This window comes from Bos indicus, chromosome 4 (genome assembly GCF_029378745.1).
Source record: "Bos indicus isolate NIAB-ARS_2022 breed Sahiwal x Tharparkar chromosome 4, NIAB-ARS_B.indTharparkar_mat_pri_1.0, whole genome shotgun sequence".
Lineage (NCBI taxonomy): Eukaryota > Metazoa > Chordata > Mammalia > Artiodactyla > Bovidae > Bos > Bos indicus.
In genome coordinates this window covers 5,250,759-5,263,944 of record NC_091763.1, presented here as the reverse complement: position 1 = coordinate 5,263,944, position 13,186 = coordinate 5,250,759, and the positions used below count along the sequence as shown (strand labels likewise).

General features: G+C 44.4%; 1 protein-coding gene across 4 annotated transcripts in view; it reads right to left on the bottom strand.

The window, feature by feature from the left end:
- Positions 1 to 574: 574 nt before the first annotated feature.
- The window catches only part of COBL (cordon-bleu WH2 repeat protein), a 305,873-nt gene continuing 293,261 nt past the window's right edge, over positions 575 to 13,186 (bottom strand). The window contains exon 14 of one of the 4 annotated variants that reach the window (XM_070787414.1): positions 575 to 9,078. In XM_070787414.1, the coding sequence (XP_070643515.1) occupies positions 9,049 to 9,078 (30 nt within the window). In that variant the 3' untranslated portion in view covers positions 575 to 9,048. The remainder of the gene's footprint in view (positions 9,079 to 13,186) is intronic. The other 3 variants (XM_070787417.1, XM_070787412.1, XM_070787415.1) reach the window with 3 other exon arrangements.

Sequence of the window (13,186 nt, the reverse complement as noted above, 5' to 3'; positions counted from 1 at the left end):
ATACAAATTTCTCAAGAGGCAGATCAGGTGGTCTGGTATTCCCATCTCTTGAAGAATTTTCCACATTACTCAGCCCTTAAAAAGAATACATTTGAATCAGTTCTAATGAGGTGGATGAAACTGGAGCCTATTATACAGAGTGAAGTAAGTCAGAACAAAAAACAGTGATACTGTATACTAACGCATATATATGGGATTTAGAAAGATGGTAACGATGACCCTATCTGTGAGACAGCAAAAGAGACACAGATGTATAGAACAGTCTTTTGGACTCTGTGGGAGAAGGTGAGGGTGGGATGATTCGAGAAAATAGAATTTAAACATGTATATTACAATATGTGAAATAGATCGTCAGTCCAGGTTCAATGCATAAGACAGGGTGCTCAGGGCTGGTGCACTGGGATGACCCTGAGGGATGGGATGGGGAGGAAGGTTGGAGCTGGGTTCGGGATGGGGAACATATGTACACCCATGGCTGATTCATGTCAATGTATGGCAAAACCACTACAATTTTGTAAAGTAATTAGCCCCCAATTAAAATAAATAAATTAAAAAATTTTTATCACATTTCTCAGTTAAGCTGAAAGTCTCATCAAAAGGGGGGGGTTGTTTAGAAAGAGACAACAGGTTCCAAATGGAGTCACTTGTGCTAAGCAAACATCACCAAACTAAGACTTAATAACTGAATTAATTACAGGTTCAGCTTCTCCCAGGAGTGGAATCTTAAAGCACCCCGTCTGGAATCACTTGGTCATCACAGGTGAGGTTATCTGCCTGCTAGACCCTTGAGGTCCCCTAGGGGAAGGTGATCTTGCCACAGAGGATCTACTCTCTGCTAGTCACTTCTTTGTCATGCTGCCTTCTGCCTGTCAGCAGCTTTCATTCTGTACAGGGCCTCAGAACTCCAAGTGTCAGCCTAACTCATGAATCATTGAATAAAGCCAGTTGGATCTTTAAGATTTACTCAGTTAATTGTGTTTTTTAACAGCATCTAAGCTGTTTGCTACACAAATGTTACCATCAGAATCTTACTTTGGCTTGGTGATCCATTTCAAGTGAATTTGTTTGACATTCCTAGAGGAATGATGAACCAAGGCCCTTCTGTGTACTCGGTGCAGTGTCTCGTGAGACAGGAGGTCTAGTCTGCGATGGAATGGGTCCCATTCCCAACCTTGAGTGAGTGTCGGCTATGGCTTCCTCCAGTCTTTTGGGATGGTTTGTGCTTCTGCCTCTGGTAACTCATTACATACATTCATTGATCAGCACTCAGTTAATATCCAAGGGGGATGCTCTTCAGAATCTGGCACTCCCCCTCTGCAGCCCCACTCCCCAAGCCCCTTTCTGTGAACTCTCACTGCTGTGCTTTCCTTGACTCCTGCTGTATCTGCTCTGCTCAAGGAGATACAGGTTCTGCCTGGGCCCCACTCACGTACCCTGCCCTGGAAACCCTTCTAAAACCAGAAGCCCATCTGGTGTAGGGCTTACCTCTTTGTTTTCTTTCTGTGATGGCTCACCTGATTACCTGATGTTCTGTTCTGTTTTTTGGTTGTTTCTAGCATTGGAGAAGGAAATGGCAACACACTCCAGTGTTCGTGTCTGGAGAATCCCAGGGACGGGGAGCCTGGTGGGCTGTTGTCTATGGGGTCACACAGAGTCGGACACGACTGAAGCGACTTAGCAGCAGCAGCAGCAGCAGCAGCATGAGGGTAAATCTATTTGCTATGGTGGTGGTGGTTTAGTTGCTCAGTCATGTCCGACTCTTGTGACCCCATGGACTGTAGCCTGCCAGGCTCTTCTCTCCATGGAACTTCCCAGGCAAAAATATTGGAGTGGGTTGTCATTTCCTTCTCCAGAGGATCTTCCCAACCCAAGAATTGAACCCAGGTCTCCTGCATTGCAGGTGGATTCTTTACTGACTGAGCTAGGGATCTATTTCCTATAGCTTCATTTTGACTACATGTAAAACACTTACACATTGAAATATAATGTAAGTGATATAATGGGCTAGACATTTTGGTTAAATTAGTAAAGATACCTAGGTTTAACTCACACAATAACAGCAAAAGATTATTGGCTGGACTAACAGAGCAAAATTCAACTCTCTGCTATTTATTAGACATAAGTTGAATTAAAGAGATTCAGAAAGTTCAAAATCAAGGTTACAGACAAAGATATGCCAAGTCAATACAAATAGCAAGAAAGCAGGACTTAGGGTCTTGATGGTGGGAGTAGCCACGCTGGGTCCTCGTCCCATCTCTCAGCCTTTCCACATCACTGCTCACCAGCCACAATTTCAGCTGCTGGTGCGTCATTTCTTTGCACGGTGGCTTTCTTTGGATTCAGAGTTTTCGCTCCTCTTGTGGCAGACCAGAGTGCTGGAGGATTAACACCCTCTGGGATGTGTCCTCAATCGATCAATGATGGGAATTGGTGTATGTATTTGCCAGCATCCTCTTTACTTGGAGGGGATAACCCTGAGGCACTAACAACTGGGGCTGCCAAGGGGAATAAAGCTGTGGAGGCAGGACACTAAAGGGCTCTAACCATGACTCATGGGCTGTCCACCCACCCCTGACACCCTTCCCACCTCCATGAGTTTTCTTCACTCAAATAGACCACTTACACCTGAACCCTTATCTCAGAATTTACTGCAAGGGACCCCAAATGAAGAGGCAATCAGAAAAGGCAGAATTAGTGCTTCCCTGGTAATCCAGTGGTTGAGACTCTGCTTCCAATGCATGGGTTCAATCCTTGGTTGGAGAATCAAGATTCCACATACCGTATGGTGTAGCCGAAAATAAATAAATACTCTCATTCATCAAAGCATTACAAAAAGAGAGAGAGAAAAGGGAGAATCCAGGCTCCCCAAACAAACTAAAACACAACCAATTTAACATCACTAATGCGATGATTAAAATCTGTAAAGAAGGTGGAACAGTTATGAATACACTCGACATCAGAGCAGTAATTTTATGAAGCAGAAACCAGAGGAGAAAGAGACCACAATGCATTCATAACAGGAAAGTTTTTCTCAGTTGAAGACAGGTCAAGCAGACAAACAGTTAATAAGAACATAAACTGCCGAGGCAGCAAACTCAGAGGTTAAATTTTAGAGAGAAACATAGGGCTATAAAATCAAACCTCAGGGAATACACCCTCTTGTCAAGTACGAGTAGAACTTAAAAACTGACCATATTTTAGGACATGCAAAAACATCTTCAGTAGCTCCCCAAAATAAAGTAATATGAATGGGACTTATGACCATAATACAATAACATAAAAATAAACAACACAGTTGTAAAAGTCCTCCCACAATTTATAAACCAGATCAAGGCAGTAAGCCAGGGCAACTGCAAGACTCATGTACTTGTTTTCTTCCTGCCAGGGGTCATTTCACTAAGCAGCCATTGGCTATCGAACAGTTCTTGGCTCAAAGGAGAAATAATAAACTAAGTTTCAGAATTTCTAGAAAATCACAATAATAGAAACACATCAGAGTCTAAAATTTATAGCAGCAAATACTCCTTACAAAGAAAATAAAAAAGAAAATGCAGGAATACTTGGCTAATTGAAAAAACTAGAAAGAACAACAAAGTAAATGGAAATAAAGAAGCGATCAATGACAGTAAAGCAGAAATTAAAGATTTGGAAATAAGGTCCACAGCAGAATTTAATGAGAAAAATATAAAGCTTGCCCTTTGAAAAGAATAGCAACAAAATTGACAAGTCCTAGCCAGCTTAATAAAATAAACGAAGAAGGAGAAAAAGCACAAGCACACAAAATAAAAGGTGACAACAAGAAAATTGTTATCAAAAGAGAGGAAATAGAAATCACACATTTAATCAGAATCTTCTGCAAGTAAGTTTGACAACTTAAATAAAACGGGTAACCTTTTAGGAAATATAATACCAAAGCTGATATAGGATAATCAGACCAATTTCCATAGAAGAGAAAGAGAAAGTAGTGAAAATTTTTCCTTAAAGAAGAAAAAATTCTTCTTTAAGTACAACGACCAGAGGTTTCTTAGGAAAATTCTGCAAAATCATTAAAAATCAGATAATTGCAGTGCTACCCAAATTATTCCAGAGTGTTAAGCAGGAAGGACATGAAGCAAGGATGATATGGACACCAAACCTGGACAAATAAATATGAAAAAGAAATTACAACCTAATCTGACATGTGAATTTCAATGCAAAAATATCGAATAAAGTAATAGTAAATAGAATCCAATAGCTCATGTAAATATGAATTCACTGTGACCAAATGGTACATATTTCAGAAATGCAAAAGTGATTCAATACCAGGGACCCTATTAATATAACTCAGTATATTAATATTGTTAAAGAGAAAAATCCTATTATCGTGATAGATGCCAAAAAGGCATTTAACACAATTCAATACCCATTTGTGACTTAAGACAGAACAATAACTCATATCAAAAGGCAGCTTCTTTCATACAAATGGCAAGTAGGCATGTGAAAAGATGCTCAACATCACTAATAATTAGAGAAATGAAAATCAAAACTACAAGGTACCACCTCACACTGGTCTCAATGGCCATAGTTAAAAAGTCTACAGATAATAAATGCTGGAGAGGGTGTAGAGAACAGGGAGCCCTCCTGCACCGTTGAAGGGAATGTAAATTGGTGCTGCCACCAAGGAGAACAGTACAGAGTTTCCTCAGAAAATGAAAACTAGAGCTACCATGTGATCCTGCCATCCCACTCCCGGACGGACGTCAGACAGACTTGTGACTCAGAGACTCACGCGCACCTGTGTTCACAGCAGCAAAACTCACAGCAGCCAAGACATGGGAGTGGCCTAAATGCCCCTCAACAGATGGGTGCGTGAAGATGTGCTTACCTATATACAATGCAAGACTACGCAGCCACAGAAAGAATGAGATAATGCTATTTGCAGCAACACGGATGGGCCTAGAGATGATCATACCACGTGAAGTAAGTCAGGAAGAGAAAGACAAATGCCATATATCACTTATATGTGGAATCTAATATATGACACAGAATGACCTATCTACAAAACAGAAAGAGTGTTTCTTTCTATAGATGCAGAGAACAGATGTGGTTGCTAAGGGGGAGAGTGGAGGAGGAAGGATGGACTAGGAATTTGGGGTTGGTAGATACAAACTATTATATGTATGGTGGATAGACAACAAGATCCTACTGTATAGCAGAGGGAATTATATCCAATCTCCTGGGACAAACTATAATGGAAAAGAATATAAAAAAGGATGTATATATTATATAACCGAGTCACTTTGTTATACATCAGAGATTGGCACAACACTATACTTCAGCTTTTTCAAAAAGGCAGTTTATTGTTTCATGGGGGAACTTTAGAGGCATTTCCACCAAGAAAGGCAAGGATGCCCACTATCTCTACTATTATTTAACATTGAACTGGAGGCACTAAAGCAATTCAGTTAGAAGCACAACATTGGAAGGGGACTTATGAGTGACATGTATGTCTGCAAAACCAAAATGATTGATGGTAAATGCTACTACACAAAATAGAAAAATTTCTATGATAGGATCAATAATCCTCACATATACAAACTACTCTTTTAGCAGACATGATGAAAGAGAAAATATATGCAGTTATAACATCAGAAATGTAATACACTAGCTAGGAATAAACTTATTCAATGCTGACCGCGGCCATGAAATTAAAAAATGCTTGCTCCTTGGAAGAAAAGCTATGACCAACCTAGACAGCATATTAAAAAACAGAGACATTACTTTGCTGACAAAGGTTTGCCTAGTCAAAGCTATGGTTTTTCTGGTAGTCACGTATGGATGTGAGAGTTGGACTATAAAGAAAGCAGAGCACTGAAGAATTGATGCTTTTGAACTGTGGTGTTGGAGAAGACTCTTGAGAGTCCCTTGGACTGCAAGGAGATCCAACCAGTCCATCCTAAAGGAGATCAGTCCTGTGTGTTCATTGGAAGGACTGACGTTGAAGCTGAAACTCCAATACTTTGGCCACCTCATGCGAAGGGTTGACTCATTTGAAAAGACCTTGATGTTGGGAAATATTGAAGGCAGGAGGAGAAGGGGATGACAGAGGATGAGATGGTTGGATGGCATCACCAACTCTATGGACATGAGTTTGAGTAAGCTCTGGGAGTTGGTGATGGACAGGGAGGCCTGGTGTGCTGTAGTCCATGGGGTCTCACAGAGTCAGACATGACTAAGCGACTGAACTAAATTGAAACCTACCCAAAAAGTCAAAACCGACATGAGGAAAACTAAAACAAAGTTGGACAAATAAATATCATTGTATGTGCATTGTGTTGACTTTCTCAAATTTAATTTATAATTTATTGATACCTCAATAAAATACCAGATTTTTTTCTGAGGTTAAGCAAGTTGGTTTTAAATTTGATTTGGAAGACTAAATGATCTAGCATGAAGATCTAAATAAATGATATTAAGTAAAGAGCAATTTTGGAGGGCTAACCGTTTCATGTATTAAAGCATAATAATAATTAGTAAGACTGAAAACTGTGTCATTAGTAAGATAATGAAAACTGTGTTATTCATGCATGGGTAGACAGACAAGAAAACAGAAGAAGAAACTCAGAAACATAGCCAATTGCAAATGGATGTTTAGAGAGCTGGCAGTGGAAGAGAAAAAAAATGGACAGGACAAAGGTATTCTTGGTTTTAAAGAAGCAGAGCAAAGCATTGGCTCTGGGGATGCGGGAGAGGATGGATGCCCCTTGGGTTTCTGGCTCATGTGATGGGCGGGTGGTAAAGGTAACACAAAGACTTACACTGCCTGGTGCCCATTCCTAGTTACCTTTGGTACACTGGGAATGCAGAAAAAGTTCTCTTATTATTACAGTTAAAATCCCTGCAATAAGAGAAGGCACAATGCAACCTATCACTGTGCTAACTGTGTTGATTTCTTGTGAATGACGGGAAATCGTGTGAGTCCTCAGTTTATCACCTGCTGTTCACCACATCGGTGGTGCTGATATGAGTAATTTCCGAGTCAGGTATGGGGTGTCTTGGCAAGCATTTGCCTATTTTCAGCTTCTGACACTTTCTGGAACTCTGCTTGGTCTTGTGGGTAGCCAGGAGACCTTCCTTAGCTGCCCCCTCTCTCCTTGCTGGCTTGGGTTGCGAGTGTTCACTTCCTAACTGGGTTCACTTCCTCCTCCCTGGCTTCATCAACCATTCTGTAGTCAGAGTGATGCTTGTAAATCAGTCTTGCCACTCCCTCCTTAAAGATCCTTCAGTGACTCCCCTTGGTCTTTAGGATGAAGTCCACACTTGTGCTTAGAAAGTGGCAAAGCATTCAATTTGGAAGCCTTGTTTTCTGAAACTATATGTTGCTTTGCTTTGCTCTGGTGTGACGGCACAATTCCTCTGTCTAGAATGACTCCTAATTCTTTGGCTATCAGTGCAGATGTCACCTCCTCCAGGAAGTTTTCTTGGCATTCTGGCTGTGGTTTGGAACTGACATTCCAAGCATCCACAGCTCTGCTTGCACTCATTGAAATATATCCTTCCCCTTGTCTTCCATCTCCCCCCAAGGTAGAGCCCCTCTTGGGAGGAACCATGGCCCTGACATTACTGGTTCTCCAGCATGTAGCCCAGTGCTCAGCATATAATGGCCTTGGGTGCTTGTTCAGCTTGAGGAGGAGGAAGGGCACAGCCTATTCATGCTCATTCACATCTGATCCTGCTCAAGACATGTTCTCTTCCCTCCTCAGTCTCTAAATATCCTGGCAGTTCTAAAGCTGATGTATTTGTCTCATGGCCATGCAATTACTAATTGGAAATTGTTGGTGCCTAGCTCATGCTGCTGGCACCTTCCAGCTTATCCCACTTGGGTCCCTGGACATTTCACATTCTCAGTGAATCATTATACTTTGTAAGAAATCTGAAAACCATCAATATTGTCTACTTTCTTAAGCAGTTCTTTTTTACATGGAGTTGGCTCATTTCAAGCCCTCAAGAGATGAGAATAAAGTAGCTTGCTGAAACATTGATTAACACAGGAGACTCTATCTTTTTATCTTCACAAGCTTATTAATTGCAAGATAAACTTGGAGCAGCTCTGGACTTCTTGGCCACCTGCATTATTTAGGAAGGGAAATGAATGAATGGTTACTTTAACTTTTGGTAAATGAGAGAAATGAAGACACATTTCCTCTTCAATAATAACGTAAGAGGAAAAAGGAGGTGGCAAACTTCCAACTGGTACAGAGAAAGATTAAACCCTGTTTCACTTGGAAGAACTGCAGATTCCAGCTGAACTCAGATATTCATTGGTGTTAATTCAAAGCCACATCTTCTTTAAAACACCACTGTTTTGATGATGTACTCAGGTTCTGTTTTCTTTGCCTTTTCCTCATTAGGAATTGGGGTGAATATTCTGTTTGCCTTTCCAGAACTTTTTCCCCTCCGCGCCCCCCACATTATTCTCCTCTCCTGGAGGCTGAGTAGGCATGGATTGCATCGACAAGTTCCCTTGCCTGAGAGTCCTGGTTGGATTTGGACTGTGGGATGCACTCGATAGACAGGAGCACAGAAGAGAGAGTCCAGGCATGGTTTGGCAGGAGCTGTGTTTCTCTCTCCAAGGTCACATCTCCTGCCCATCACCCTCAGTGACATCTAGAACTCTTGCCAGCCTGTGGTAGCTGCTCCTTCCCTTGTCCTCAGAAACTGAGGAATGGTAAGGATTCATCTCGTTGCTGGCCCTGGGCTTATTACTTTCCTTAAACCGTGCCTTTACTTGGTTAATAATCTTTGCACTAAAATTTCCATAAATCATTCATTTGAGTGAGACTTCTTGTTTTCTGGGACACTGGCTGACAAAAGCAACAGAGGTATTTTTACATGAGAAGCATCATTCCAGAACTCCAGCTGTCCATAAATCACTTACTCCAGGTCCCTCCCTTTACAGAGAGACTGCAGATCACAGAGAACAGGCGACTTGCTTGATGCCACATAGCCATGTATGACACAGCCAGAGACTAGAATGCATGGTGCTCGTCTTTTCAGATCACACTCCCTTCAGACCTTGGCGAGGATCGGACAGGAATGCTGCAAAAAAAAAAAAAAAATTATAGGCCAACATCCCTGATGAACACAGATGCAAAAACCCTCAACAAGACATTAACAAAATTAATATACACCATGATCAATTGGGTCTTATCCTGTGGATGCAAGGACAGTTCAAAATCTGCCAATCAGTCAATGTGACATATCACATTAACAAAGGAAGAATAAAAATATTATGATTGTGTTAATAGATGCAGAAAATACTTTTGACAAAATTCAACATTCATTTTTGATTAAAAAAAAACTCTCAACAAAGTGAGTATAGAGGGAACATACATCATAATAAAGGTCATATATGACAAACCCATAGCCAGCCAACATCATACTCAACAATGAAAAGCTGAAAGCATTTCCTCTAAGATCAGAAACAAGACAAGGATGCCCACTCTCACCAGTTTTAAACAACACAGTTTTGAAAGTCCTAGCAGAATAATCAGAGAACAAAAAGAAGTGAAAGGGATCTAAATTGGCAAAGAAGTAAAATTCACTGTTTGCAGATGACATGGTACTATACATAGAAAAATCCTGAAGACTCCATCAAAAAACTGTTAGCACTAATACATGAGCTGTCATATTAGCAAGGAAAATCATCACTACTGTAATAGTTAGCTTTTGCTGAGGGCTTCCTGTGTGTCAAGCTTCAAGCTTGGCGTACACATATATCCCCATTAGTTCTCAAAACTACTTTTGCTGATGCTGTAGATGAGGAAACTCAGAGATCAAACTGCTTGTCCCCATCATGTGGCCTGGGGTAGTGTGACAGAGCCAAGATTCACATCTGAGTCTTTCTGATTCCAGAGTCACATCCTAACCACCCTGTCACATGCTTCTTACCAGAACCTGTTCTGTGGGTTGGATCTGAGAGCACAGCGATGTCTAAAAGGCCAGGCCAGATGCCAGAGCTGCTTAATCCTGAGAGAGCAGCTGTGAGGGCAGCAAGCACACGAGTCGTTCACTCTGTAGGCAGGTGTGCAGCTCCCACCGCTAACGCTATTTGGCACCGACACCCCAGCAGTGTTCTGCCGGGATAAATCCTTCTACAAAGGTTGCCCTTCTCTGGCAGGAGCCCACTGTGGGCTGACAGCTGAGCTGCTATGGGGAAGTTGCTGGGAGATGCTCAGAGGGTGGCCTCCAGGGTTGGGAGCCAGACTGGCGTCCAGAGTCCTAACTGGAGAACTACAGGATCATGGGAACCAGGGACCAGGGAAATCAGGAGCACTTGGATATGACTCAGCCAAGAACTGTGTCCCACCCTAGGCAGCCTCAGGGTCACAGACAGCAACTAACCAGGCCTAATTTTGAAATGATCAGATGAGTACTTGCTTAAGAATGAAAATGTGATAAAAGGAAGTGGAGAAGACAAAATAAATCCTCCCAGCTCAGGACCGTCTGCCATGTTCGCCCCAGGAGCCCATGGTCTGGGAAATCTGTGTCCTTGGATAGATGTTCCAGATGGAATCCACCTGGGAGTCCACTGCTGTGCCCTCTTGGGGCCACACCTGGTCCTGTTGCCCATGGGCTCCTGGGGACCCCGAGAGCAGCAGGGGAGTGCCCTGGTCCCCAGGACACACCCTTGGCTCTTGCTCAGACCCTCACCTGCCGTGTCATCTCGGCAAATGACATTTCTTCTATGCTCCAGTTTCCTCCTCTGGATGAGGGGGCATGTAATAAATTTGTCCCATGGGTCTGAAGATTTCTCTGTGCCCAGTCTCACTGTAGCTGGGCACTTGGGCTCCTTTCTCACCCTGCACCAGGGCCCTCCCTCTTCTCATCTTCACCAACAGAGTCTCCCATGGGAGACCATTCTGGTGACAGATGACTCAGAGCCACAGTCTCCAGGGCTGTGGAGACAGCATTCCCCCACGTAGGAAACCCCATCTCAGAGTAAACTGGTGGAACCCAGGAACTCCCAGAGGTCACTCCTAGAGACAGGGTCCTCTCCCTGCATTCTCTGAGCTTTTCTGGGTCTCATTGTCTGTGGGAGCCCTCATGGGCTAATCCCTGATGCCAGGAAGTGTTTTGATGAAGTCATGCCATTGCTCACCAGGGAACTAACTGCATCTGTCATTTTCTGAGTCCCGCTTACCGCTCACAGTTTTCCAAAGAAGTGAAGAGGGTGACATCACCCTCCTCTCTCGTCCCTTCTCAGCCAATCTCTGATTCCCCCGATGGCACCAGCTTGTCTTCTGCCCTCAGGCCTGGGCTGCGCCACCCACCCCCTCTGCCCGCAGACCTGCCCCCGAGAATAATTTCTCCCTCCCACACTGGCCGCCCCTTCTTTCCAGCTGCTCTGAGCTGCCTCCTTGGAAAGCTCCTATCCTCCGCTTGGCTGGGCATTTGCCCATCAGACTGACTAAGCAGGTCCTTCTGGAATTTTCTCCCTGGGGTGATCTGTCTCACTGCCTAAAGGCTGAGCAGGGCAGAGGCAGGGCCCGAGCAGGAGACCAGGTCCAGAAATGCAGGGTCCACTCAGATTCGGTCACAAGATCGAGCCCATGCTCTTGGGCTCCCGGTCCATCCTGGGGTTCCCCTGGAGCCTGGGCAGGAGTCAGATCACCCAGCCTGCCCTGAATCCCCTTTAAGAATGGGCTTCTTAGTAGGAAGCTGTTCCAAAAACACCTGGAAACAGAAATGCCACTTCTCTGCCCGGAGGGCCTGCAGCGGGAACAAGGAAATAACTGGATCCAGGAAGATGGGGAAAGCTGGACTCTCAGCACTGATGCAGTCAGGCGACTCCAGGGCCCCCCGAGGCTGTGACCAGAGCCGAGGGCAGGAAGGCTTCCCTGGAGGCCCTTCTGTCGGCCCCTCTGAGACCCTTTCAGCCTCCTGGAGCCCTGGGGGCTTCCATTGTGGCCCCTCAGGTCCTTCTTCTGAGTTCCTTGCAGCAGAAGGCAGAGAAAAGATGGGGAAAGCCAGACTGGACACAGGCCACCTAGGCTGTCTCACTGCCTCTGAGGCGCTTTCTCTCACTGAGCGCTCACTGAGCGCTCTGGAGCTGACAGTGACGGAGATACGTTCACCGGTTAAGCTGGGACCTTGGCAGAGAAAGACGAGACACGATTAGTGACTTGCTGGGCTCACAGGTGTAAACTGGGCCCGGGAAGCTCATTCAGACCTGCCTCCTGCGCTCAGGCTGATGCCCTGTGGGCGGAATGAAGATAATGTGATGCAGCCTCTTTATCATCAGGCTTAATCTTCCTGGACTCAGTTTCTTCATCTGGAAAATGGTCCCTCACCCCCAGTGAGAACCACCAAGCACAATTGGGAACGTCTTCAAGAAGGCAAAAGCACAGCGCAGACATCTGTCCCATTCTCCGTGCCACAGCCCAAACCCAGCATGGGTACCGAATGTAAGCTGATGCAACAAAGGATAAGTTTAGCATCAGGTGAGCAGCATGAACTGGAGGGTGCAACCTAGGGACCCCCTTTACCGTTCTTGGGGTGTACTTCTGCCATCCTCATGGGGCACTGAATGTAAGCTGATGCAACAAAGGATAAGTTTAGTATCAAGTGGGCAGTATGAACTGGGGGCACCCCAGGGGCCCCTTTACCGTCCTTGGGGTGTGCTTTGGCCATCCTCATGTCTGCTACTCCCCCAGTTTACCAGGGAGCACGGCTTCCCTGAGAAGTGGGGCATGGAGTAAGAAGCTGGGGAAACTGTATGACATCCCCCACTTCCCCACCCCCACATCGTGCCCCTCTGCACCCATTCCTCCAACACTGCAGCAAACCCTGCCTTAGGGCCTCTGCACCTGCCTTTTCTCCCGCCAGCGAGGTGTCCACCCATGCTTTGCTCTCTCTCTTCCTCCGGGTTTTTACTCAGATGTCACCACAGCAAGAGGCCTTTCTTCATCACTCTACGTATGCTTCATCCCTTTCAATGTTTTTCTCCTAATCACTTAACATCATCTAAGTGAACTCGGTATATTGTTCACTTATTTCGTTTATGGTCTGCCTCCTTCACTCTGATACAAACACCATGAAGGCAGGAATTCTTGTCTATTTTGCATCTGCTGTAACCCAGAGTCTAGAAGAGGGCTGACTCATTGAATAAATGAATCTCTCCTTTCTGGAGGATGTCACCAACTCA